Genomic DNA, 27,222 nt, shown 5'->3' with positions numbered 1-27,222 from the left:
ACACCCTTCTATACTTGGCAACTCAACTATTATATTTGTCTAGTGTTGTACAAAGTAGGCTTAGTAGATTTAGGATTTTGTCGTTTTGTTCTGTATCTACATTAATATAATAAAGAGGATTTTTTTTGTTTCCCGAGCAGAACACGGCCTCCTAGGCTGAACGAGATGCCAAATACATATAAAAAAAGTTGTGTGCATCGATTTGAAAAATTCTTTCACTGTGTTGGAAAGCTGCACTCTTCCCGTATATCTATCTACATTTTATCTTGGTACGGGCAGAGGCTCCCAAGGGACGCGGAAAATATATTTTCAGTTACGTGCACATGTGTACCTATAGCTCATACACGCACTATCGATTCATTCTCGATGGTTTCGACATTTAAGAACAACACTAAAAAGGTTTCGGGTTGCGGGAGGGTGGGCATCTATATAAACAACAAACCTTTGTTTGTAGCGAAGTTCGTCGATACTCGTTTAGCGTCATTTGATTTAGCGTCCATCTGACGCAGTAGCGCGCAGTTTGTGTCGTAGTATTGTTGTTATTTACATTGTGTAATGGCCGAAGCGCCTGAGAGCGAGCCCATGCCGTCTTCTAGCGAAGGCGGGGTCGGGCCCGACGTGAAAGATGCCGATGAGCCATTGACTAAAAAACGTAAAATAACTGAGAAAGAGGGGAGCGACAAGCTCGAGCACAGGCTGGGGGGCATCCTGTGCTGCGCAGTTTGCTTGGACCTGCCGCAGGCGGCCGTGTATCAGGTATTCTAAAACAGCTGATGGTGTTGATGCTTGCATCAGCTGTTTTACAAAACTTTTCCTTTGTTACGTAAGCTGAGAGCCTTCAGCTCAATTTTTACCTTCGCGTCGTGGCGACGCCTACACGACGTCGCTCTATCACTTCTCACTTTGAGAGTATCAGATTAATGGCGTCAATGTAATGTATTTTATCATTTCGTTATGAATGTAGAGTTGGCACCAGCTAAGTATCTTCCTATGACAGCCCTCTGTTAAGGCTGTCCTTACCTTAGTGTTATGAATTGTGTTCAGTTATTTTATTCAATTATTAGTCAATGTATGTGTGATCCGTGACCTGTTTGTATGTATTGTGTACATATTTTGAACAAGTTACCTATGTTATGAGTGTCAGTTCAACTAGGAGTTAAGTATCTATGATGTTGTATGCAATAACTAGTATGTATGGTCATACTGTAGTTCGTAAACTTAGCCTGTATACACTCTTGTAACATTTCACTTTAATAAAGAAATGTTTAAGAGATTTACATCTTTCTTTATTGAGAAATCCCCTTTACAACCCTGATCCCAGATTTAAATATCCTTTCTGATTTTCCAAACTATAAGCAGAATAATCACTAACATTTTACTGCAAAAATATAATTTTTTAATTTGATTATTATAACATTATTGTTTAATACCAATATGGAATTCTTGCCAGTTTGCAAAAAAAGCTTTTAAGTTTTAGTAATTGCCCCTTTGCCATTATCACTATATTTTACTACAATTCATATATTAATATCAAAACGTTTTTTTATTGTTGTCCCTATTTAACATTTTTTTTTCTGTTACAGCAGTATTTATATTCTGTGTAGTTTGATTACAGGTGGCACACGCAATCACGACCAGAGGTAGACCATGTAGAACACACATACATTTATAGTTTCTTTAGAAGTCCCACATAAATTCAATACATCAGGCATAATAAAGGCCTAGCTTCTGTATAAATTTATTATAATAAAACCTTGGACTCTTTCCATATCCATAAGTTTTATACTTAAATACTGTTGCAGCAATACAAGTAAGACAGCAGCGAGTACTGGATACTGACAGTGGTGTTATATTGCAGTGTAGCAATGGACACCTGATGTGTGCTCCATGCTTCACGCATTTGCTCGCGGACGCGCGGCTGCGCGACGAGGCGGCCACGTGCCCCAACTGTCGCGTGGAGATCTCCAAGACGTCGGCGTCGCGCAACCTGGCCGTGGAGAAGACGGTGTCGGAGCTGCCGTCCGAGTGCAAGTACTGCACGTGCGTGTTCCCGCGCCACTCGCTGCAGCACCACGAGGAGAACACGTGCGAGGAGAGGTGACCTACACATCGCGCTTATCGCCGCTACAAAATATCACTACATTACGATGCATTATTACTTTTTAATTGGCAATGGATACAGCGCACGTGTAACGTACTAATGCAATTTTTAGTACCTTCTAAGATTCATTGAAATATAATTCCAAAATTCTATTTAAGAACAAGCATTTTTTATAGAATATAAAATGAATTGATGCTCTGTTAGTTTGCCTGAAAATATGTTTGCGACAAATATAATATAATGTAATGAATTGATAGCCTTAAGGTTAAGGTATTTACTCAATGCGAGTAAGGTGCTTACATACAATTCGTGATGGACCTAGTTCAGATAGGTATTATGGTAGATGTAATACTCAATGCACAGGTAGTTACTCTATGTACCTGTGCTCGAAAAGGGTGACGAAGTACTGAAAGATGCAGGTTGTCACGAGATTAAGTGACTAGAAAGAAAGTCGTAGATAGTTACAGTAGTTAGTAGCGTAACGCGTGCTATACAAGGGCACACATTTCTTCCGGCAGGCAGTACAAGTTCTCGCAAATGGTAGTCGATACGGCACAGAGCAGACGCTACCTCGATAGTTTGGTTCGCATAGTGTCCAGCTTGGTGGTGGTGGTGGCGCGCAGGCGGGCGGGCAGGTGCGTAGCGCCCGGCGCCGGCCGCGCCGGCCGCAGTCGTACAGGGGCCGTGTCCGCAGGCTGACGGGCTGCCGCTTCGCGTGCATCGGCTGCCCGTGGCTGGGCCCGGCGCACGAGGCGCGGGCGCACGAGGCGGCCTGCGCGCACCCCGGCAAGTCGGCGGCCGACGTGGTGGCCACGCTGGCGGAGCGCGAGCGCCGCGCCCGCGACGCGCACGCCGTCTACAGCCAGGTGCTCGACCTGCTCTCCTACGAGAAGATTACCTTCAATGGTGAGTTCTTTCTGCCCTCGGCCTCAGACTTAGTCTTCGTGCTCGTCCTTAGATATAGAGATTTGAAGTGTCGACGAACCGCAGCGACTGATACGATGAAAGAGGCGTCACGGGAGTTGTAATAAGACACAATATTTGTGAGCAGACCTGCAGCTGAAGCCGTACCGCACGGAGGAGTTCGTGCACAAGCTGTACTACGAGACGTCGCGGTTCTCCGCGTTCGGCCACCAGTGGGTGGTGAAGGCGTTCGTGAACAAGAACCAGCGCGACCCGACGCAGAGCTCGCAGCGGGAGATCACGTACCAGGTGAGGCTCGACGAGCGGCGCGGTGCGGCGCGGTGGGCGCGGGTGTGTAACGGGAGCTTGCGCAGCTGATCCTGAAGAGCAAGGCGGCGTGCGCGCTGGCGGTGCAGTGGGTGGCGCTGCGCGGCCCGTACGGCGAGGCGCGCGTGCGGCCCGAGCTGGCGGCGCACAGCTTCCACGACGACGCGCCCGACGCGCCGCCGCTGCCGCTGCCGCTGGCCGACGACAACGACACCAACCGCCTGCTCTCCAACAAGGCCATACACTTCAGGTACCCGCTGCACTGCTCATATCCACTCTACTCAATGTGGACAATAATCCACTTTTAAATACTTCTAAAAAAGGTGAAATACCTCAACGATTGCTTGAAAGGTTAGGGACTTTTTCCAATGATAAACACAGGGCTGTCTTTATATAACATAATCTTAATCTTCCTTTCAAAAGCGCTATTTGTCAACCTAGTTTGAACAAAAAATGTTTTGTACATATGGTGTTATCGGTAGGCTCATAATGTTCCTGTCGTCCAAGTGATGGGCTGCGGCGCGGGCGCCGGGCGGCGAGTGACGTCACGCCGTCACACTCCGCGTTACCAAAGAACAATGCAACCACATACACACACCCTCACACACACACGCGCGCGCGCGCGACATCCTCACACTCCCACCACACATCCTACACATCGACTTCATAACTCAAAATCATTTATTTCTCGAATAAAGCAATACCGAGATTTTTATGTATTTGTGATATAGCTAGCTACTATTTAATTATGAGATGTCTTGTTAGAATTGATCTGTACAAGCATTCATAGCATTCTGTCCGCTTTTTATAACATTACTTAATTCATATTTTTGCGTTACAAATCGTAGTGGAACGGAAATTCAAAAGCAGAGGTTCGAGATTATAATTGAGTACAAATTTCTATTTATTGGTGATTATTTGTTGAGTCGTTAGTGATGTAAGTATTGATAGATGTTATTAGGTGTAAGCTTTTCGCTTAAACACATTCAGTGCGGCTACTCTGGTAATGGCGTCATATCCGATACAATGCGTCAACCTAGTATGTTACAAGCCACGCACCACACACCATATCTAAATCGGCAGCTTTTACGATGTAGCTATGTAGGTACGATTATAACTCAAACAAGGACTTACCAGAGTGACTGTATTGAATAAAACGAACATTTTAACTTGGTATTCATTTATTTGGTAACAATAATGGCCATAAAATTTGTATACGTATTTAAAAAAATATTTTGAAGAGTTGTGTTTATATAAATCTTATGTATTTTGCATGCATGTGTTTTACTGAACGGCTCCGACCGCTAACTTTATGTATTGAGTAATCAAATTAATTATTATATTTTAAAGTAACACCTGGAGCCGTGTTACAATCATTATTTTATAGTGAATTACTTTAGATATAACTTTGGGTTTTGATTAAAGTGCTAAGTTATTGAAGTGTGTTGTTTTATATAACCCATAATCCCAGCTTTTAATACATTAGTAACGTTTGCTGTTATCTAAGTCACAATATACGACACACCTTGTCGTTCGAGTTCTAACACTGCATATTGATTAAGGGATGCCAATAAAACCTATTTGTGTTGTACGCAACATCAAATTCAGATCGCTATATATATGCTGTCAGCATTGTGGAAGCAGTGCCGGCGGGGGGAGGGCGGGCGCCGGTTGTGACAGCTCGGGGCCAGTCCGTGCTGCCCGCGCTGTCAGTCGGCTCGTACATTTCAATCCCCACAATAGCTAAAACAATTTGCCTTCATTCGTTCTTCGTCATTTTGAACAATTTTTTTCGGTGATTGGCAACTTTTACAATCTTCATGAGTTTTTTCAGTGTTACCTACCTACCAAAAAAGTTAGCGTATCTCATCAAAACGAATGAACTAATAAGTCAAAACATAACATTACCAACAGTTGACCTTTTTTGGTAGTCGGTTGGAAAAGGCGCGAAGAAAAGCAGTCGGCCGGGGCTGCCGGCAGTGTGTAGGTACTGATAGAGCAGGAACATGAAGTGAGTGGCATCGTACTTACAAAGCTAGTTAATGCATAGTAGCAGCAGAGATCAGTAGGGCTTGTGCCGGTGCGCGTGCAGGCGGTGCTGCTGCGCGAGGCGCCCGCCCCCCGCGCCCGCCGCCTCGCCCCCGCCCGCGCCCGCGCCGCGCCACACGACCACCGCGCCCGCCTCGCCGCCCGACACCAGCACGTCGCGCTGACACACACAACATTACCACTGCACTAACTACCCAGCGAATGCGTCTCAACTAACTTATCATATCATATCATTTATTGCATTCCATAATGTACAGTTGGTGGAAAATATAAAATGATAGAGGTAGTCACAATTATGGACCCTGATGGGCACAGCAAAATAGTTAGAAGAGAGGAAGGCGTTTAATGTAATATAGTAGTATCACAGATTATATAATAGTTAGTAGTATGAAGTATAATATTTAAGTATTTATTTATATTATAATATTACGTATATTTTTGTGTAGCATAACTTCGTTTTATAGTTATTTTTATTTATACGTTGCTTTTATTTAATTTTAGGTTATTTTTTTATCGGTGATATACTCGTTGATTGAATAGTATGCTTTTTTTATTAAAATTTGTTTTAGTATGTTCGTGAACTTTGTGTCACTTGTTTCGTCCTTAATTTTGTTGGGCAATTTATTATATATTTTGATGCACATCACGTAGGGGCTGTTGGAGTGTAGTGTCATGTTGGAGGTAGGTAGCATCAGCATATTTTTGTGTCTCAGTGATCTATTGGTGTGTTTGTCTCCGCGTTTGGTAAAGAACTTTGAGTATCTCCTAACGAATTTACATATTTCTAATATGTAGATGCATGGTAATGTGAGTATTTTGTGTTTTTGGAAATAGGGTTTGCAGCTGTCTGTTTGTTCTATGTTTGTTAGTATGCGGATTAGTTTTTTTTGTAGAATGAAGAGTGATGGTGCGTCGGTGCTGTTTCCCCACATGATGATACCGTAGCTGAACCAGGAGTGCGCATACGCGTAGTACGTACTTAGAGCAGTTGGTAGGTCCGTGGTTACCTTTACTTCGCGAAAAGCGTAAATAAATTTGGAGATCTTGGATTTAATATTTTGTATATGCGTCTTCCAGTTAATATGAGTGTCTATGGTAAGTCCGAGTAGTGTGAAGGTGTCGACAACATCTATTTTTGTATTGTTAGTTGAGAAGTTAATTGTTATTGGGAGTTTTTGATAGGGGTAAAAGGTCATTATTTTAGTTTTTTTATAATTTATTTGTAGGTTATGTTGGTCCATCCATTCTGTAGTTTTATTAAGTATGGTGTGAAGCTTTGCGTTTATTTCTGTTTCGTTATTGCATGAGGTAAGAAGGGAAACGTCGTCCGCGAATAGTACACTGGGCTCATTCATGATTTTCGGAAGGTCGTTTATGTAGATGAGAAATAGCAAACATCCAATTACGCTGCCTTGTGGAATTGAGGAGTTTAAAATTTGCTTTTCTGATCTTACATTTAATATTTCATTAGTATCCTGGTTAAAGTAGTCAATTTCTACATATTGTTCTCTGTCCTTAAGATAAGACTCGAACCATTGGTGGGTAACACCGCGAATTCCTATTTTGTATAGTTTGTCTAACAATATACTAAATTGAACTCTATCGTATGCCTTAGTCATATCAAGTAATATGCCTACTGCGTATTTTTTATTATTTAAAATGTTAATCACTTCTTGAATGTATTTATAAACTGCAAGTGTGGTTGACCTATGTTTGCGAAATCCGTTTTGTCCCTCATCAAAAATGTTGAATCTCTCGCAGAAGTTATATACCCGATTACACATAGCTTTTTCAAATAATTTTGAGGCCGTAGGCAAGAGTGCTATAGGGCGGTAGTTGTTGGGATCAATTTTCGAGTTTTTTTTGTGTATCGGTTTTATGATAGCCTTTTTTAGAAGATCAGGGAATGTACCTTCTTCGAACGATTGGTTTATTAATGCGCAAAGTGGTGGAGTGAGTTCGTCGGCGCAGTGTTTGAATAGGGAAGGAGGTAGTTCGTCTATTCCATGGCTATTTTTGTTTTTCAGGTTTTTTTTAAATTTATTGGTTTCGCGGTAATCTATTGGTCTAAGGAAGAATGTATTCTCTAACTGTTGAGTTACAGGCAGATTGCGTGGTTGATGACCAGCTGGGTTCGTTTGGTCGTTACCAATTGAGGCAAAGAAATTATTAAATATGTTTACTATTTGTTTAGGTTCGGTAATAGAGACATTATTTAATTTTAATTGTATATTTTGCTTTTCTGCGGTACGATTTTTATTTGTGCGTTCTTTTATTATAGACCACATAGTTTTTACTTTATTTTCAGACGTTTTTATTCTATTTATGTATTGTATTTTTTTAGCTGTAATTATTGATCGTTTTAATATTTTTTCGTATTTTTTATAGTATTTTTTAATAACTAGATTGCACGATTTTAAGCATAGTATTTTAACTTAATCAGTGTTAATAAACTGCTAACAAAAACATCAACTACTGGGTATCCTCTTTATTATACATATTGAACATGTACCTCTCTAAAAAGAAGAGGGAGAGTTCGCAGGATGCCGTCGGTATATTCTGTGATCTCTCCAAGGCGTTTGATTGTGTGGACCACGATACACTAATTTCTAAGCTGAGACACTACGGCATTCGTGGAAAATCTCTGGAACTTGTCCAGTCTTATTTATCCAACAGACAGCAAAAAGTGGATGTCCTCGGCTCAACATCTTCGGGGACAGTTGTAAAAATGGGCGTGCCTCAAGGCTCTATACTGGGTCCATTTCTGTTCCTATAGTTCGGCCATTCAGAGAATGCGTTCCTGACACGTCGCGATTGAACTGACGACGTAACTACATTCATTGATTATTGATATAATAATGTTGTTTTAATGCTCCTCAATTGTTAAAACGGTAAACAACCAGCAAAAATATTTTTATCGTAACTGCAACGCCATTGCAAAGTTACGTCGTCAGTTCAATCGCGACGTGTCAGGAACGCATTCTCTGAATGGCCGAACTATAGCTTATATAAATGACCTTCCATTTGTGTTGTCTGATATTTCGGATGTTATTTTGTTTGCGGATGACCCTTCCCTTGTTTTTAAAGTTAAGCGTAAGAACCCCAATGTAACGCGGTGTCCTGCGTGAGCGACGAACGCGACGCGACGCGACGCAACACGACGCGACGTAATGCGACGCGATGCTATACGCGACAGATGTCCTACGTGATTTTGGTCATTACTTCTCAAATCATGGAGAAGTTGTGTTACAATTTTGCTTGAAAGTTCATATTTAAAGTACAGACAGCAACAATCTTCCAACTTGTTTGTACTAATAAACGATTTCTTTAATATTTATGTTTTTTTTGTCCCACAACAATCAACGCTTCTGAATAGTTCGCGGTGTCGCGTCTGGTCGCCCTCAAAACAAGTACGCGTTACGTCGCGTCTCGCCGCAGACTGTCACATAGGCCGCATGTAGGGAATTCCTTTGAGTTGATCGCGTTCGTCGCGTTCGCAGCGTCGCGTCGCGTCGCGTTCGTCGCTCACGCAGGACACCGCGTTAGTCACATTAATGAAAGCCTAGAAATTCTCTCCAAATGGTTCGCAGCCAACAATCTATTATTAAACGCTTCCAAGACTAAATGTCTTAAGTTCTGTTTGCCTAACGTCACTGCGGTTGAAACAAATATAATGCTCGATAAGAGCAAATTAGAGTTAATTAACAGTACAGTATTTCTGGGCATTACCATTGACAGTAAATTGCAACGGGGTCCCCATATATCCTCCCTATCAGGGCGACTTGGATCTGCTGCTTTTGCAGTCAGAAAAATCAGACAACTGACCGATATAGCTACGGCCAGGCTTGTATACTTCGCCTATTTCCATTGCGTGATGTCATATGGCATTATGCTATGGGGGGCAGCGGCTGATGTCCAATCAATTTTTGTTTTGCAAAAAAGGGCGATCCGAGCGATCTATGGCATGGGCTCTCGCGAATCTCTTAGAGAATTCTTTAAGGAAATTAATATACTTACATTACCTTCCTTGTATATTTTTGAAAATATTATGTTTGTTCGCAAAAACATCCATAAATTCACAGTTAAAAGTGACATTCACCAGCTAAATACACGTAACAAACATAAATTAGTGGTTCCCAAGTTTAGGCTAACAAAAACAAATAAGTCGTTCTTAGGGAATTGTGTACGTTTTTATAACAAGCTACCTAAATGTATCCTTGATCTCACTGATAAAAAGTTTAAGAATGTAGTTAAAAACATTTTGATTAAAAAGGCGTATTATAAAATTCAGGATTACATTAATGACAGTGATGCCTGGCGTTAAATTAATATTGTTTTTTCTTTTTCTCTGCACATGTGGCTTCCCCGGCGACCACGGGCACGGGAGTGCCTCCGCCCAGACCAAGCCAGCAAGACCCCAAATTGCATTATATACGAACTTGGTTACCCAATATATTTTTTCTTTGAATTGTATAAATTATTTTTCCAGTAACGATTGCACTAAAATTATTTTGTATAATTTGTTAATACATTTTTAGCTCAATTTTGATTGTATAACATTCTCAGGACTAGATAGAAAACTGTATGTTTGTAATTATTTTTATTTTCTTTTAAAAAGAGTGTCCATGGAGTTTCTTGCCGGTTCTTCTCCATGAGACCAACTCTTTGGAACCGTGCACCTAACTTTGACGTTTCGAAAGAGCTTTCATAGGCCTATTTGAAATAAAAAATTTTGAGTTTGAGTTTGAGTTTGAGAAAGTGAAAAATTAACAGCTAGATTTCAATTACGTACTTGCTGTTTATTTAACGGCGATAGACAACTGTTGCTCTCTAAAAAAAATTACTTCTAAAAACTTTACAATAAAAAAACAAAACTTTTAGGTGCATCTGTCCAGAAGACGATATCCAGTGGATGCAGCTATGTTTATTTCGTAATCCAATATATATCTTGTTTAGAAGTCCATCAATTATTTGTCAAATAGGCGTAGTTTTTGAGTGAAAGAGGAAGTACTTACTTGTGCATCGTACCAGCAGCAGCGGACGGTCTGCTTGTTCTCCGCGAAGTTGGAGCTCGGCTGCAGCCGCTTGTCCGCCACCGTCACCGAGCGCAGCACGTGCCTACCACGTTCATTCATATACATTTACTTGTATTCATTGCAAAATTGTTCATTACATCGGCATTTTTGCGTTAAGCGTGATAACACACTAGCCTAAAACTAACATAATATAAAGTATTCTATCTTACCCATCACCTTCATAGGAGCCAGCCAGAACCACCGGCGTGTCGTCTATCGACGTGTATGTGTCCACCAAGTAACAGTCGTCAGCTTTACTTCTCTGCAAACATGAGTTTAGCAATTTTAAAGGCTGCCCACCGATACAGGCTTATTGCTTCACAGTTTTAGTTCAACACATAGTTTACCAAAAATGAAGCCTTACAGCAAATTTCTGGCTCCTAAGTCACAGGCATTCCTAGTTAAGAGGCCAGGGTCTCAACATTTGTGTGCCATTATTAAATTGTAAACCTGCTAGAATATTAAGTAAAATTGTAAGGATTTGCAAAAATAAAGCATTTATTTATATTTATTTAATCATGACACATTGCTTACCCTTATACTTCTAGAAAGTTTATCTCTGGTGAAACTCGTAAGCATGTCTCCAGTGCTGGTATCCCACAGCTGCAGGTCATTGGACTGTGTAATGCACGCCACCTGCTTCTCGTCCAGCCAGCTTAACTTCTCCACAGAGTTCTCTATGTTCAGGGAGTACATGAGAGCATCATCTTCACTCAGCTCCATCACGTTGAACACATTCAGAAGGCCATCCAGTGAGCCTGTTGCTAGTATCTCTGTCTTTGTTTTGTGGAATTTCACCTGGAATTAATGGTGATTAATTAGTGGATGAAATGACACAAGGAATTTGCAATGATAATATATAAAATATAATATTTTTCTTGCAGTAGCAGATATTTTATAATTGCATGAATGAATGAAAACTCATGAACCTGATAAAATATCACAAAAACATATATTACCTGTGTGATGTCATCAGTGTGTGAGTTCCAGTAGCCACCCAGTGGGTTGGGCTGCCGGTTGTCCCAGAACACCAAGTAAGCATCGTCCTCCACCAGCTGACTACCGGCACACAGCACTCTCCCATTGCAAGAGATGTCCATACACTCAAAAGGCTTGATTAGCTCTTCGTCCTTATCTATGAATTCAAATAAAACACAGTTGTAATACACTTATCCGAACCAAGTCTTGGTTCAAAACTAACTAGCAAGAGTTTAGACAGTTACAACGGGAATATTTTTTCTGAAATGGTTGATCTTTGTTTTGAATGAGAAATCCCATATGTTACCCTTATACTCCTGCACACAGGTGCCGCTGGTCCGCGTGTCCCACAGTTTGACGAGCCCGTCCTGCCCGGCCGAGTACACGAGGTGGTCCTCGTTGGGGTCGCACACCACCTCCGTCAGCGCCTTCTCGTGGCCGCTCAGGCGACACACCTTGCTCAGAGACGTGCTGTCTAGCTGGTATACCTCTATGCTGTTGTCTGATAAACTTACTGCTATTTTCAACGATCTGCAGTCATTAAATAATTGTTTATATTTTCAATGTTAAAAGATTTCTATAGCTCAAAAACTCGCCATTTGTAAGAGAGATTTAGTAAGTCCTGAGTTCTTTGCACACCGTACGATATGCCCTGAATACTTACTTGGTTGCATGTAATTTATTAATATAAGATCTCTTAAGTGATACAGTTGTTTCTGTGAGTAATTTGTATTTCTTTTGGAACTGTTGTTCTAACACATCAGGTTCTACAGTGTCTCTGTCAACTTCCTCAGTATCCACAATATCAGCCATATTGGTCTGTATTTTTATATTTCAGCAGATACACGAGTACAGTTTATAAATAAATGGTTTTAAAGTTTAGAGTAAGGTTATAATCACAGATCGTAGCATTCGTAGCAGGCACAGCGGTTATTGACATTTGAATGATTTGATTGATTTGACTTTGACAGTCGAATATCAATGCGTTGCCATGTGCTCTGTGGTCATCTGTAGCGTTGCCATTCTTCATTCATTCTTGGGGACTGGGCATCGAGCTTAGAATAATGGGACTGGGGCTCTAGGGCTAGGGCTGTATGAGTAAATAATCACCAAAAACCGAAATAAAAAAAAATACGATTACTTTTAATTTCATTTTTTTTTCTTATTGTGAACCTTTCTGCACTTGGAAATTAACACCTCCTGTAGATTAAGTTTGCCATGTAGTCAACAATTCTTTGATATCTTCAGATGAATCCAATAATGTATTACTTGTATATTCTGCGATGAGTACCTCTATATCGGGGCCCAACACGTTCTATGTCACCAGCGGCAAGCCTTGTAGTTAGGGTTTTTAGAGGTATTGGGGGAATTATATTAAGTTCTGTGGATGGATCGGAAAAGGCCCAACGAATGTAGCGCTCCATGCGAATATGATCTAGGGAAATAAGTAATTTAATAATTAGAATTATCTATAACTACCTACATACATGAACATTACACTCAAACAAACGACAACTTATGAAAACCACCTATAGCTGGATCGACGATGGCAAAGGCTCGCTTCACGTTCTCCACAGAGACAGTCTTGTTAGCGGCGTGCTTACCACCGAGCTCAGTCACCACCTCCCGGATGTACTTGTCTTGGGCAAGCTGCCGTTGTCGGAATAACTCACGAGCAAACTCCACGCGATCGAAGCCCTCTTCATTCTAAAGAGAAAACAAATGTTTCAAGGAGAACTTATTAGCTTAGCGTACAAAGAAAATCGTGGTGGCCTATTGGGCAGAGCAACCTCACAAGTACCTATGAGGGTGTGGGTTCGGTTCCAGATCAGGCAAGTAGGTACCAATGTAGGTAACTCTTCTAAGTTTGTATTTAAGCATATTTTCGACAAAATAGGTAGGTGTGTATTTAAGCATATTTTCGACAAAATAGGTAGCTGTAGGTACCTACTTCTGAAATTACTATTCCACATAAAGGCAGAAGACCCGAAGTAGGCAAGACGGCGCCAGTGCAGAGACCCGTTTTTTTTAGTTTGTAGTTAAGGTAGAAAAAAACATAAGCGAAGAACAAAAATGCGAATTTTGATAAATGTTGATTGATTGTGATAAATGTGTCCACAGCCTTTTTTGAGTGCTGGATGCGATGCACCCCTGACCTCTGTGGGCAAGCGTCGTGTCGTGATCAACGCTCAATCCATCTCTGTGTGAGAGCCTGTGTCCATCAATGGGATAATAAAAAGGCTCATGACGATTAACTCAGGGGCCCGATTCTCCTAATTTTACTTAAGCGACATACGATTCACGTTCGACTCGGTTCGAATGAGATCCAATCCCGACTCGATTACGATTGAAACGTATGTGGCTAATGTGGCATTCCGCTATTTTTTCTTTGAAATAAACGTTTTTAACCGACTTCCCAAAAAGGAGGAGGTTCTCAATTCGTCGGGATCTTTTTTTTTTTTTTTTCTTTTTTTTTTTTTTTTATGTATGTTCACCGATTACTCAGAGACGCCTCGACCGATTTGCAATTTTTTTTTTTGTTTGATAGGGTTTACCTCCCAGGTGGTCCCATAGTCACCAGGTCAGGATCTGATGATGGAAACCCTGAGAAATCGAGGGCAACTTTCGAAAATCGTAGGCATACGTAGGGTAAAAACTTGACACTAAGGCGCATGTCTGATAACACTATGCAATGGTGAAGGCTTGGAGCTGACCTGATGATGAAGACCAGAGAAGGTCAAGGGAACTTGAACAATGAATGTGTAAAAAACTACCTCGTGTTTGGGCTTATTTTGTTCGTATTGACGAGACCTTTGCAACAGTGAAGGTTTGAAGCTGACCTGATGATGGAGACCAGCGAAGGTCGAGGGAACTCGACAATTGAATATGTAAACTACCTCGTGCTTGGGCTTATATTGTTCGTATTGATGAGAACTTTCCACACGGATAGTGACAACTATGCTTGTCACTGAAAAGCTAAAAATAAAAAACTTTTTACAAAAAATTAAAACCGACTCCCAAAAACTCTCTCTCTAATGGATGTAACTAAGTTTATAACGCCACCGACTTCTAGGCCGATGCACCTAAGAATAGTTTTTTTTTGCTTTTCAGTGTTTTTGGGAGTCGGTTTTATTTTTTTGTAAAAAGTTTTTTATTATCCTTTTCTGTCATTCAATAATGAATCATTTTGACTGCAAGTGATTAACTATTGCAATATGATTGTAGAGCAAACTACCGTATAGACCAAAATCACCAAAATAGCAGACCAATCGCAAACCAATCGAATGTCGTTGGAATACGATTGGTCTTAAATTAGTAGCAGAATGCCCGATATTGTTAAAACTGCTATTGCGATCATATTGCAATTCGATTTCTTTTCGATTTTGACATTATTAACTTAGGAGAATCGAGCCCCAGGAATGCAATGCAATGCAGCGTTGACACAAATGCAAAAGTGCAATTACGTAACCAACCAACCGTTTGAAACAGTTTATCCAAGTTGACTTCGTTGCTATTGATCTTCAGTTTAAGCTGCTTACGTACGACGTCCATCAGGTTCTTGATGTCTACTTCACTCTTAAGCGGGAACGTTGCTTTCGAAATCTTCTCAAAGTCTTCTATTGATATCGTCTGTAAACGAACAAGAAGTAACAGCAGTACCTATGAGATTAGACTACTAGTGATCCCAAAGGGCAGTCGATCGGGCGCGGGCACACAAGCTAGCACCTCGTTGTCCCTGGCGTGCCGGTAGAGCGCGTCCCGCAGCGCCAGCCAGTCGGCGCGCAGCCCCCAGTAGATGCGCTCGCTGAGGTGGCCGTGCAGCACACCCCAGAACACCTTCACCTGCGGCTCGTCCAGCATCTGCTCCGCGCCCGCGCACAAGTTGTACGCCCACTCCGCGCGCACTGACGGCTGCTGGTACCTGACAGATACATACATTACGCATGCTAATATGTGCTCTACAACATTCTACAGAAGAGAGAATCTACAGAAATATGGTTGCATGACCAATGAGTTTTTGGTATAGGTACTTATAAAATACACAAAACCTACGTACAGTCTGTGATAAAGGGCCCGATTCTCCTAAGTAAATAATGTCAAAATTGAATAGAAATCGAATCGCAATATGATCGCAATAGCAATTTTAACCATATCGGGTATTCTGCTACTAATATAAGACCAATTATTGTATTCAAACGACATTCGATTGGTTTGCGATTGGTCTGCTATTTTGGTAATTTTGGTCTATACGGTAGTTTGCTCTACAATCATATTGCAATCGTAAATCATTTGCAGACAAAATGATTCATTATTGAATGACAGAAAAAGATAAAAACGTTTATTTCAAAGAAAAAATAGTGGAATGCCACATACGCTTTAATCGTAATCGTAAAAGTCGCTTAAGTAAAATTAGGAGAATCGGGCCCCAGTTGTATGGTCGAGATGAAATAAGGTAGGCACTATATTAAGGACATGGTTAGCGAAAAAAACTAACAGCTATAAACTAATAGTGTGAAGTAGTACCTATCTTCAAAATACTTGGTAACATAATCCTGCATGGACATGTCGGTGCTGTCCATCTTTCCGAGCCAGATGTCGTTGATAATAACGCTTATCTCCCGGCGCGACAGCCGCAGATTGCGCACCTTCCCCTCATAACGAAGATATGGTGGTATCACGGGATCCATACCCTAATAAATAAAAATAACAAGAAATTGTGATTGAAAAGAAAACCATAACTAGGCTGATCCAAACTTTTGTTGTTCTTTCTTACAAGTCCATCGAAATGTTCCAAATGATCACTTTCAGCAGCGGGCCCCAGTTCTTTTAGCAACACTCTGAGTGTATCTCGTGAAGATAGACCCCTGGCTAACTGCCACCACCTGGATGGATATAAATCAAATGGACATTTAACACAAATATCAAAAGAATACCATTCAATCATAATAATTTGAATGAACTGTACAGTGCGGAAGATAAGATTTAGTTAGATAGAGTAACATATTGACCTATCGCGGCCGCCGCCAATAAAGTCAGCGCACAGCTCCCACTGCGGGCGCGGAGTGCCAGCGCGCTCGAGTTCGCTGCATCGCTCCTTTGTCTCAAACAATTCTTCTTCGATCGATGACTTTAACGCTGCAATAGTAAGGCAACAATGAAGCAACCACTAAACGTATTACTAACTTTAAATAAAATTTGAATCTAACTGACTTAAAAGTCGTTTATTGTTATCACGTAAAGATTTGTATTCTTGTTCCAGCTTGTCCAAGGCCTTGGACAGATGGTAGTACTTGGCCTCCAAGGTGTCGTACTCCCGCCGGGGTACGGTGTCCGCGTACTCGTCCGTCATCTTCTTGAGGTCTGTCTGCGTTATAGATAATTGTTCCCTAGAGAAACACCAAAGGTTCTTTAATTAGGTACTCCGCTGATGGGCCAGAGATAGAATGCGTTTGACTTTGAAATAGGTGAGTAGAACGCAGGTACTTAACGTTTCTGAAGGATTTTATTAATGGAACAGCAGGTAGGTATTAAGCCCCCACATTACTCATTGGCCTGTGTTGGGCCAAGCTTTGCAATGCACAATTGTAGGCCACGATCAAATGGTGTTTACACATTGGCGCATGGCTCATTGCTGCCTGGCAAACCACTTGCGAAGGATGTCGAAGTAATTCTAGCTGCGGCTATTTATTTGTATATATATATTTGTCGGAGATGGTCATTAGTACGGACACTAAACGAGACGCAAGCGCGCCATCTGGTGGCGTTTCCGGTGAAACAACATTTTGGCGCGCTTGGCAGAGTCGTGGTGGTCAGCGTGGCGTCGACGGAGCTCAGTCTTCGTTGAGTCGTCGTGTTGCATACATCTCGAAACTGCCCTACGTCACGTCTAGTGTTGTAGTACCGTTGTAGATCCATATTGTAAAGTGTGTAAAGTGTCTTTTGTAAAATTAAAGTGTAAAGGTTCTTCTAACCTAACAGACAGACATGTGTTGCTGGGGAGTTTGTTCCGCCACTTCTTCTCCCCAGCCGAAACACATAGGTGGCGAAGGGCGGGCGTTTTGGGGGTTGTCTTTTGTTCTGACCGATTTGAATAAACGTTTGAGTTTTGAGTTTGTTTAAGTTTCTTTGAGTTATCTCTTTGTACGATTACCCTAACTGATGTCGGACGATAGTGCCATCCTGATGTTTCGGCGCCCTCCGACATCAGAAGTGGGATGCAATCCGAATGCCCACATGTGTTAAGGATTGCCATGTCATTGTTCAAAAAGTGAAAAAGTGATGTGCTCGTTTGGAGTAATGTGTGGCGGCCGATGGTGGATTAGTTTCGAGAGAATTCGCCACGTGAAGACAAACTTTCTGGATTTCTGAGTGCACGATAGGCACATGCTGAATACCATGTTTTCCAGTAGGCAGAAAACAAAATACGAAAACATCAGAATTTTGATATTGACGTTATAGTAGAAAAATGATTAAAGAATTTCAGCGAAGGTACAAGTATGGTAACCACGGTTATGGTAACTGTATCGATTTCCATTGTGACATGTCAAACTAGTTATTGAAGGTACGCTAGAAAATTAACCGATTTACCTTCTCATTTTCATGTTTCAACAATGACGGTGATTATTGTGCAATATGGCGACAAAATGGAGCATCCCAGCTGAAATCGGAGCATGACGTGCGATCGTGAGGTCGGAGTGTTGGTGTTCCTGCATCTCCGTGGTGTCTTTGAACGTGAAGTCTTGCTGTACTGCGCGCCATAGCGGTGTGCGTATAGTCATGCGCGTTGAGTGGAAACCTGGTGAGACCGATCCATTTTTGCTTTATTTTGAGGTTATTTCTCTTACGACATTTATAAACTTGAGAGGCAGTTTCAGTCTCGTTGATTGCGCTCCCACTGCGCTTATTAATTAGTGGAAATCGTAGATAATCAGAATCAGAAACCGTGAACCTAGGTTTTATCCCAGAGTTGAAAATTATTAGTTACCTGATCTTATCAATATCCTAAAGTTAGAATAATTCAGTTTCTGCGTCATTGATTGATTTAATTGTGCGTCAGACTAAATTAGATCCTAAGTTTAAAGGTTCGTTTAAGATTATTGATGTGTTAGACGGGGATAGACGCTTACTAAAGGCACTTGACGCTAAACAAACATGAAAAATACCCCCATGATTGTGTAGGAAAGATAACCGATCACCAAGTACCCAAGAATTAGAGTCATAGTTGATGACGGTGGTAGTGAAACCAATTTCGATTAAGAATGGCATGTGTACTCATACTCGAACCTAGAGACCGCATCACATGTGGTGTAACATGGGACGATGGGTCAGAACTAGAGACCGCACCTCATGTGGTGTAACATGTGGCGATGGGTCTGAGAAATCGTTGGTGCGATTTGTAATCTGTGTTGGTGCACAGGTTGGACGAGTTGAGTATGCATTGCCCTTGAAAACCAGCTCAGATTTGTGATGATGATTTTGCTTTGTTTAACTTGTTGATCGGGCCTCTTTCTAATGTTGTAAAAAACCCTCACAACAGGGAATTGATTATTGATGATAACCGTAGTTATAATGGTCATGTTTACCAGTTGAAAGTCTGACTAGCAATTGGATTTTTCTTTGATTTCGCGCTTAGCAACTAACGTATCTAGTTTCTTCATTCAAATGGTGATTGCTATTCTTAAATCGAGATGGTTTATTACTGACACATACGTTGTCAATATTTAATCGGTTGCCTAAGCACTTTCTAGTCTGGTTAAAGGAAGCCTCTGGTAAAGAGAAGCCTCTGTTTAGAGAAGCCCCTGGTTTAAGGGAAGCCTATGTTTAAGGGAAGCCTCAGGTAAAGAGAAGTCCCTAGTGAAGGGAATCCTAGTTAAGGGAACCTGGTTGAGGGAACCCCCTATTTATGAAATGTCCTTGGTTAAGGGAGCATCCTAGTCTTAACAAATGTTTTAACAAAGTTTCAAAATAGCTGAGCTTGATGATATGGTCAGGAGTGGCCGAGGCAAAAGTACTGTGCTGTGGTTGTGTTGTTGCAGATTAAACCCACGAGGACGTGTTCTACGCAGGATGGCCGTGTCGGAGATGGTCATTAGTACGGACACTAAACGAGACGCAAGCGCGCCATCTGGTGGCGTTTCCGGTGAAACAACATTTTGGCGCGCTTGGCAGAGTCGTGGTGGTCAGCGTGGCGTCGACGGAGCTCAGTCTTCGTTGAGTCGTCGTGTTGCACACATCTCGAAACTGCCCTACGTCACGTCTAGTGTTGTAGTACCGTTGTAGATCCATATTGTAAAGTGTCTTTTGTAAAATTAAAGTGTAAAGGTTCTTCTAACCTAACAGACAGACATGTGTTGCTGGGGAGTTTGTTCCGCCACTTCTTCTCCCCAGCCAAAACACATAGGAAGTGGCGAAGGGCGGGCTTTTTGGGGGCTGTCTTATGTTCTGACTAATTTGAATAAACGTTTTTGAGTTTTGAGTTCTTTTTGAGTTATCTCTTTGTGCGATTACCCTAGCTGATGTCGGACAATAGTGCCATCCTGATGATTTGTCGCCCCAATCCGACATATTTATATTATATATTTATATTATGCTACACTACTATATTTACTACTATATTTATTTTTACACGCAACACAAAAATGTACTATCCTCAGCGGCAGGTGACGAACTAAACATTGGCCGAATGTGTAAACACCACTCGCCACGCTGGGCCACGATTCCTTTGATGTGTGCCCAAAAAACCGACAACTCGCCGAATGCACGCCAACATTGACAAATGTCCGCCAACATACACCAATACCCCGTGTACACATTGGTGATGGCGTGTATTGGCCACGCTCTTAGGCCAATGTATACTGGCTTTAAACTTGTATAGCACGTTCTAAAACGTTCTCAGGACCTTTATAGTACCAAATTTTGTTTCTTGGGTATAACTCTTCACTTCAATTTGTGTAGTGTGTATGGCCGGCATTTAGTCGGACTCAGTTACCTGCATCTGTCGAGAGCTATCCGCAGCACGACGGGGTCTCCGTAGGCGTCGTCCACCGGGTACGAGCTGCCGTCCAACTCTTTGAGCTTCATCTGCAGCGCCAGATTCTCAAAGTAAAGCGTGTAGCGAGCGTCTCGCTCCTTCATCAGCGTCAGGTAGTCGGAAAACTTGTCGTCGTTCAGCTGGCCAACCAATATATTACTTAGGCAACTTTGTGTGTTTTCACTACAAGGTTTTTGATATCTAGATGGTAGAAGGATACATAGGAACTTTTCTTTTTAACGACGTCAAAAGTCATCAAATGACCTCTTCCGCTGTGGGTTAGCAGCGGTGAGGGAATGTCAGAACTGTCAGGCTTTACTGACTAAAAACCGTCGTGGTCCGTCATAGGCCTTTTATGTAGGTACCAGGGCCGCGGTAACTCTTTCGAACAATCCCGCAGCCCCGGCAGGCCTTGGCCCTGCTGGCCCCCCTGGGGCTGCTGACATCTCTAGGATACATAGGATCTTATTCTTTGTTTGCAAAATATTTTTGCCCCTTAATATGCAGCCTTTTGTAGTCTTAACAGAAACCGAGTGCCCCGACGGCGACGGTCCAGTAGTGGCAGAGTGCGACTTCCGTCAGTGCTGTGCATGAGGCCTCCGGTTACAGTGCTTCGAGTCCCGAGCTGTGAGTCTAGGACCTTAGTGATGACATACACTCCTCGAAGGGCAAGTTTAGTCTGGCGAGAACTATGCCTATCATATAACGTAATGTGCTCGAGGTCTCGGGTTCGATTCCCGGGTCGGGCCGAAATCGCTTTGTGGGTTTTCTTAAACGTTTACAAAGCATGCCGTAGTCTGGAAGTTGGTGATTGATTCACCCGTGCTACGGAGAGCACGTAAATGTCGGTCCTGCGCCTGGGGAACATACGATTCACGTTCGACTGCGATCCAATCCCGACTCGATTACGATTGAAACGAATGTGGCATTCCGCTATTTTTTCTTTGAAATAAATGTTTTTATCCTTTTCTGTCATTCAATAATGAATCATTTTGTCTGCAAATGATTAACTATTGCAATATGATTGCAGAGCAAACTACCGTATAGACCAAAATAGCAGACCAATCGCAAGCCAATCGAATGTCGTTGGAATACGATTGTTCCTATATTAGTAGCAGAATGCCCGATATTGTTAAAACTGCTATTGCGATCATATTGCGATTCGATTTTGACATTATTAACTTAGGCGACATACGATTCACGTTCGACTCGATTCGACTGAGATCCAATCCCGACTCGATTACGATTCAAGCGTATGTGGCATTCCGCTATTTTTTCTTTGAAATAAACGTTTTTATCCTTTTCTGTCATGCAATAATGAATCATTTTGTCTGCAAATGATTTACGATTGCAAAATGATTGTACAGCAAACTACCGTATAGACAAAATCACCAAAATAGCAGACCAATCGCACACCAATCAAATGTCAATCGAATACGATTGGTCTTTTATTAGTAGCAGGATGCCCGACAGCCCCGGATCTAGAGGGGGGCAAGCCGGGGCCCATGCCCCGGGCGGCAAATTCAGGGGGCGGCAAAATCAGGCGGCTGCCTGATTTTAAATCCTACATCACAGATTACCATAATAGTTAAATACAGGGCCGTCTCAACCTATGGTGCAGGGTGTGCGAATAACCCGGGCGTCTCGGTCTCAGGGGCGCCGCGGGACGCCCCACCACCAGGAAATTTCGATGAAATTACACCCGTTTGATAAGGAAGTTCCATTGTATCATGATACTGACAAGCAAAGTTTCTAAAAAAGTTGCATTCGCTTTGTTTAATTGATCATTTAGATTATTTTTCACATTTAACATCCTCCAACTAAATGAAAAAATTCTCGCTCGCTACGCTCGCGGCTAAATGACAATATATGTCCTGTTTTTCTGATGGTTTATTATTTTTATTGACGCACCGAATCAACGACCACAAATGGCACTCGCTCTAATCAGGGTTTCTTTTTATTTGTACATAATTCCTAGTTTAATTTGTGAGTCTTCAAACAAATATCTTAAAAAAGTTCGCGCTCGCTACGCTCGCGCTACTTATTGCTTTACAATCTACTTAGCCAGGTACTTTTGTGTCGAAGGCTCAAAAAATTTCGCGCTCGCTTCGCTCGCGCAATCATATACCTACAAACATTTCCTTGTTATCTTAATAAGTCAAATCCACGCTGTCTTATCTTTTACAAGTCAAATGTAGCAAAAAAAAACATTTATGGAGTCCTCAAAAACAAAAACGTTTGCGCTTCCGACTGTTTGTTACTTTACAGCGCTTTTTAAAACTTATTAACTTTTTGTGTACCTATATTAATCTGTTTCGACTTTCATAACTTAAACCTGGCCAACAGTTTGAGCCTACAATGATTTGGACATATTTTTTTTAGTCCTTTACCTACCAAAAAAGTGTCTTTCGTTGGTGAAAATAATCATAAGTAGGTAGGTGGGGCGGCATTTTTCAGTTTTTGCCCCGCCTAAAAAAAATTGAAGATCCGGGGCTGATGCCCGATATGGTTATAACTGCTATTGCGATCATATTGCGATTCGATTTTGACATTATTAACTTAGGAGAATCGAATGTCAAAATGATTCATTATTGAATGACAGAAAAGGATAAAAACGTTTATTTCAAAGAAAAAATAGCGGAATGCCACATACGCTTCAATCGTAATCGAGTCGGGATTGGATCTCAGTCGAATCGAGTCGAACGTCAATCGAAGGGCGCTTAAGTAAAATTAGGAGAATCGGGCCCCTGATCTCTTTCCGGTCGCGTCGGATTGCCGATTGCGGGTTATGAGAGTGAAGGAATAGGGAGTGCACCTGTGTCTGCGCAAAATGCTCGAGCACTATAATATGTCCTGCTGCGCAGCTGGCTCTCCTTAAAATGAGAACAGCCGCCGTGGCCGAAATCGGCCGTGGACGCCATTCATTAGTATTTGTGTAGGATAAGTACAGAAATTAGGAAAAACAAACCCATTGTACCCCTAAGCAGCAAACCCAAAGTTATACAAAAAAGACAACGGGTGGACATAAAAACAGTATATTTAAAAATATATAACAAAATATATGAACACCCACAACTATGTGTAATTGGCATATGCGCCCACAACAAGCGGCTGGCGAGTGCGTGAGCTACGACATAATAAAGCAGAAAGATAACGTTAATATAAACACTGGGCAAGAGCGACGCACACATACTTACAGTTAATATTTACAATGAAGGAAACATCACTATCCTGAGAACATTTACAGAAACCATAGGGTACACACCTTCCCCATATCTTTCTTCAGTTTGCTGGTCTCAAAAGTCAGTTTTAAGTTTTGTTCTCTGAGATCTTCATTTTCCTTCAGTAACTTTTTAATTTTATCATCTCTCTGTTTCTTTGTCACAGATATACCAAAAACTCTCTGTGAATTGAGTTCAGTCTTTATTCTTCAAGTCTCAAGTTTCCTTATTGAATAACATTTTAAAATATCAGATGCAACAACAATTTAATTTATATTTCTTAAAAACAAATTCAATGTAAAGTATCTTCAATACGTAGATATATATATCACCGAAAAATAACTAGACTCGTAAGTTGATCAATTTTCTAGGTAGTTGATCAACTCTCGGAAAATAATGAACGGCAGTTAAAATGTACTATTTAACGCATTACATTTTATATAGCTAATTGGTCAACTTACGGTACCTAGCCGTAATTTAAGAATTAACTATATTGCTACAAGTAAAATCATCCACAAATGGGCCAATCGTTGCCCAGTGTACTATTTGACGGTACATTATTATCCGCCACTTAATATACTTTCTCTGATTGCATTAGTTATAAGCATATAAGCATGAGTCTTTTAACCAATCAACGTACACCTCGCCTTTGTCGGATGATTTCACGGCAAGGCGCCGTAAATTAATCAACTTACTAAAATACATACGTTAAATAGTCCATTTCAACTGCCGTTTGATATTTTCCGAGAGTTGATCAACTACCTATTAGAAAATTGATCAACTTACGAGTTTTGTTATTTTCCGGTGACATATATAATGAGATTGATGAGAATACCCTATAGAGTGCAGACAAAACTTGAACTATAATCATAGAGCATGACTGATGTGAACTTAAATAATTTATACTAAAACAGCAGTAAAATGTTTCTTAGGCCCAATGTAATAGCACTTATTTTCAGTAGATATATTGATTTGATACATTATATATTTAATATGTAAACAATTGATAAAATGTAGAGATAACATTAATCTTAAGTTTCTACTATTGCTGATGATTATGTTCTATAATTATTTCTAATTAATAAACACATAAATCATTTTGCAATATTTTAATGTTTGTTTGAAGCAGCTTTAGTGTGACTATCCATCCAGATCTGCACTTGGTTCTTAATGAGAGAGATATCTGCACCATATGTCCTGCAGCAGCCACCCACATACCTAACTCCAACATCCAGCCAATCGGGCACAAAGTGAGCGAGAGCCTCGCACTTGTCCCGGTCGATCCAGCCTATTTGTGGGTTGTACTTCTCTCCAGAGTTAGGATAAGTAATGAATGGAATGGGTGAGTGCTGCCTATCATCATTGATGCCCTTGAATAACTTTGCGACTATTTTAGGTGAGCAGCAGTTCACACCAACAGCTACCAGTTGATTTGGGTTCATATCCCAGCATTTTTTAGCAGCTGTCTTGAAATCTTCTCCATGAGCCAATGAGTTCTCATCTTTACAACTAAAACTGAGCCAGCCCCTCATTTGAGGGTACTCTTTTAGTATCCTTACCAGCATCTCAGCTTCCTTAAGGCATGGAATAGTCTCAAAAGCTAAAAAATCTACTCCAGCTTCAACAAGTGCCCTGATTCTAGGCATGTGCCACTCCCGCATGGTGTCCACTGGCGTCACGTCTGCGTAGTTGCCGCTGTACTCGGAGCCGTCATGCAGGTGTGCGCCATACGGTCCGATGGAGCCGGCGATCAGTGGAGCCTGAGGGACATGCCCGCTCTCGCGACATTCTTCTATGTACGTGTCTCGGGCACGCTTCGCGAGTCCCACTGCATGCTTGATAAGTGCATACCCGTCCTCAGGAGTAACGCCAAGGTGTTTGACAAAGCCGCCAACTGATGCCTGATAAGTATTGGTCATGATGACGTCGGAGCCTGCTCTCAGGAAATCCAGATGTGTGTTGACGACATCGTCGGGGTGTGTTTGTAGGAATCGAGCACTCCATAAAGGGTCTCCATCTGCAGTGGTGCCGACATGGCACGACAGCTGCGTTGAAAACCCTCCGTCAAGAACTAACACCTTCGGAGCTACATCGCCGGTCGCCGACATTGTGCTTTATATAGAATTTATCAAATAAATTTTTGTTGTGCTATGAAATTAGGTTTTGACTTTGAAATTTACCAAAATACGTATTCACGAGTTATCTATTCTAATCGGAATTGAAAATGTGAATAAATTGCCGCTGCCGTGATTTGTTTGTTGTGATTTTGTGACGTTTTGATACGTAATGAGCGAAAAATGTCAGTGTCAAAAATTTTCTTTAGGGATGTATACTATATAATCTGGGTCGCCGGTTTTAAGGGCTTATTACATTTGACTAAATTCAGTCGTCTAAACAGGTTTGTCTAATTAGATTTCTAAATGATTTAATGAAAAGTACCTTCCTAAATGCGATTACATTTGACTGAATTTAATGACTGAATCATTTAGACGACTGAATTTAGTCAAGTGTAATAAGCCCTTTAGCATTTAGCTTTTTTACGATTTTGTGTTGGAGACAGAATTTAAGCACGTGTAACATGTGATAAGAATATACAGCTTGGCAAAAAAGAGTCTGACGCGGTGACAGTTGGAACTAAAAATCAAAATCAAATAGAAATTGTTAACATCGTTAATACTGGACATTGAAGTGTCCAAGGGACATCGCCTACTTAGGATTGAATATCTTCAAAAATAACAATTATCAAAATCTGTGAGTCGTAGTACTCCGGGTTGCCACAGGTGCGATAGTGCTGACCTCATTTATTCCACACTCTTTTTTGCCAAGCTGTACACTTTTAGACAAATCTAAAATGTCGACTTCTTAAGGCTTTTTTTTGTTTCTTTTTCTGTCAAAGTTATATAGGTTTATGTGCAAATTATAGTACATACAGTGTTCTTTTTTAAGTGACGAGGCACTTGGATATAAGTTCAAATGTATAATTATATATGTAACAGTGTCTCATTGTTGACCCAAATAAAATAAAAAAACAAAAATTATTATTTTGTACTTACATATTGAGTAATAAATTGTGAAATGCGTTTATCACGTATTAGTATCGCGCAATCATATGCTTGTTTTATCTCACTAAGGATTCTGGAATATGTAATTGTTCCATTTATTAACTTTTCAAAAGCTTCTCTATAAATCTGCAAAAATAGCACACAATAATAAGAGACGCTACAACGTGGACAAACAGGTATTCAGGCAACAGAGGATTCTGCTAAGTTAGCATTGAAACTTACTGCCAAAATTTCATCACGATGTGCTTGTTCTACTTCAAATAATTCGCTATCTAACTTTTTAACGTTTTCTAATCTTCCTGCTATTTCAGTTTCTATAACTTTGACGTATTTCGGGATACTGCTCATAATAGATGTTAAACAAAATAATCGAATTTCCAACTTGTATACTATACCACCATCGATCACTATAATCTCTGAAGTGGTTTGTTGTGGTTGTGGTGGCGATTATCTTGTTATCTCCTTGTAGGTTTTA

General features: G+C 41.1%; 3 protein-coding genes across 7 annotated transcripts; 1 reads left to right on the top strand and 2 right to left on the bottom strand.

The window, feature by feature from the left end:
- Positions 1-22: 22 nt before the first annotated feature.
- On the top strand, positions 23-4,771 carry LOC124638033 (cysteine and histidine-rich protein 1 homolog). 3 transcript variants are annotated; one of them, XM_047174821.1, is made up of 7 exons: positions 23-756; positions 1,859-2,097; positions 2,620-2,704; positions 2,737-3,007; positions 3,153-3,313; positions 3,379-3,581; positions 3,814-4,771. In XM_047174821.1, exons 1-7 carry the CDS (start codon positions 556-558, stop codon positions 3,839-3,841), a joined length of 1,188 nt encoding a protein of 395 aa, XP_047030777.1. In that variant the 5' UTR covers positions 23-555; the 3' UTR covers positions 3,842-4,771. The 3 variants fall into 3 exon arrangements, with proteins under 3 accessions (XP_047030777.1, XP_047030774.1, XP_047030773.1); XM_047174818.1 differs by lacking the exon at positions 2,620-2,704 and having other exon boundaries at positions 206-756; positions 2,796-3,007; XM_047174817.1 differs by lacking the exons at positions 2,620-2,704; positions 3,379-3,581 and having other exon boundaries at positions 208-756; positions 2,796-3,007.
- LOC124638032 (WD repeat-containing protein 89) lies at positions 4,495-12,389 on the bottom strand. Of its 3 annotated transcripts, none has more exons than XM_047174816.1 (8): positions 12,098-12,389; positions 11,741-11,964; positions 11,415-11,590; positions 10,990-11,253; positions 10,626-10,717; positions 10,396-10,498; positions 5,363-5,540; positions 4,495-5,175 (listed from the first exon to the last, which is right to left on the bottom strand). In XM_047174816.1, exons 1-7 carry the CDS (start codon positions 12,244-12,246, stop codon positions 5,394-5,396), a joined length of 1,155 nt encoding a protein of 384 aa, XP_047030772.1. In that variant the 5' UTR covers positions 12,247-12,389; the 3' UTR covers positions 4,495-5,175; positions 5,363-5,393. The 3 variants fall into 3 exon arrangements, with proteins under 3 accessions (XP_047030772.1, XP_047030771.1, XP_047030770.1); XM_047174815.1 differs by having other exon boundaries at positions 4,495-5,074; XM_047174814.1 differs by having other exon boundaries at positions 4,495-5,540.
- Positions 12,390-12,555: 166 nt separating this feature from the next.
- LOC124638031 (translin-associated factor X-interacting protein 1-like) lies at positions 12,556-25,992 on the bottom strand. The gene is made up of 11 exons (XM_047174813.1): positions 24,846-25,992; positions 23,730-23,867; positions 20,423-20,604; positions 16,645-16,820; positions 16,443-16,569; positions 16,208-16,316; positions 15,958-16,124; positions 15,160-15,355; positions 14,911-15,063; positions 12,963-13,140; positions 12,556-12,868 (listed from the first exon to the last, which is right to left on the bottom strand). Exons 1-11 carry the CDS (start codon positions 25,791-25,793, stop codon positions 12,699-12,701), a joined length of 2,544 nt encoding a protein of 847 aa, XP_047030769.1. The 5' UTR covers positions 25,794-25,992; the 3' UTR covers positions 12,556-12,698.
- Positions 25,993-27,222: the final 1,230 nt, after the last annotated feature.

This window comes from Helicoverpa zea, chromosome 17 (assembly GCF_022581195.2).
Source record: "Helicoverpa zea isolate HzStark_Cry1AcR chromosome 17, ilHelZeax1.1, whole genome shotgun sequence".
In the NCBI taxonomy this organism is placed as follows: Eukaryota; Metazoa; Arthropoda; class Insecta; order Lepidoptera; family Noctuidae; genus Helicoverpa; species Helicoverpa zea.
Note: the sequence above shows the minus strand (reverse complement) of the source record. Positions and strands in the feature narration are given on the sequence as shown.

Excerpts from the sequence above, each read along its gene's own strand:
- LOC124638033 (XM_047174821.1), top strand. The coding sequence starts at position 556 with ATGGCCGAAGCGCCTGAGAGCGAGCCCATGCCGTCTTCTAGCGAAGGC. Across the intron at positions 2,705-2,736 it reads TTCGCATAGTGTCCAGCTTG|GTGCGTAGCGCCCGGCGCCG; the intron begins GTGGTGGTGGTG and ends GCGGGCGGGCAG. Across the intron at positions 3,314-3,378 it reads AGCGGGAGATCACGTACCAG|CTGATCCTGAAGAGCAAGGC; the intron begins GTGAGGCTCGAC and ends GAGCTTGCGCAG.
- LOC124638032 (XM_047174814.1), bottom strand. The coding sequence starts at position 12,246 with ATGGCTGATATTGTGGATACTGAGGAAGTTGACAGAGACACTGTAGAA. Across the intron at positions 11,591-11,740 it reads CTGTGTGCAGGAGTATAAGG|ATAAGGACGAAGAGCTAATC; the intron begins GTAACATATGGG and ends TTGAATTCATAG. Across the intron at positions 5,541-10,395 it reads GCTGCTGGTACGATGCACAA|CGCGACGTGCTGGTGTCGGG; the intron begins GTAAGTACTTCC and ends TGTGTGTGTCAG.
- LOC124638031 (XM_047174813.1), bottom strand. The coding sequence starts at position 25,793 with ATGTCGGCGACCGGCGATGTAGCTCCGAAGGTGTTAGTTCTTGACGGA. Across the intron at positions 20,605-23,729 it reads TGAAGAAAGATATGGGGAAG|CTGAACGACGACAAGTTTTC; the intron begins GTGTGTACCCTA and ends TTGGTTGGCCAG. Across the intron at positions 16,570-16,644 it reads TAACAATAAACGACTTTTAA|CGTTAAAGTCATCGATCGAA; the intron begins GTCAGTTAGATT and ends TTACTATTGCAG.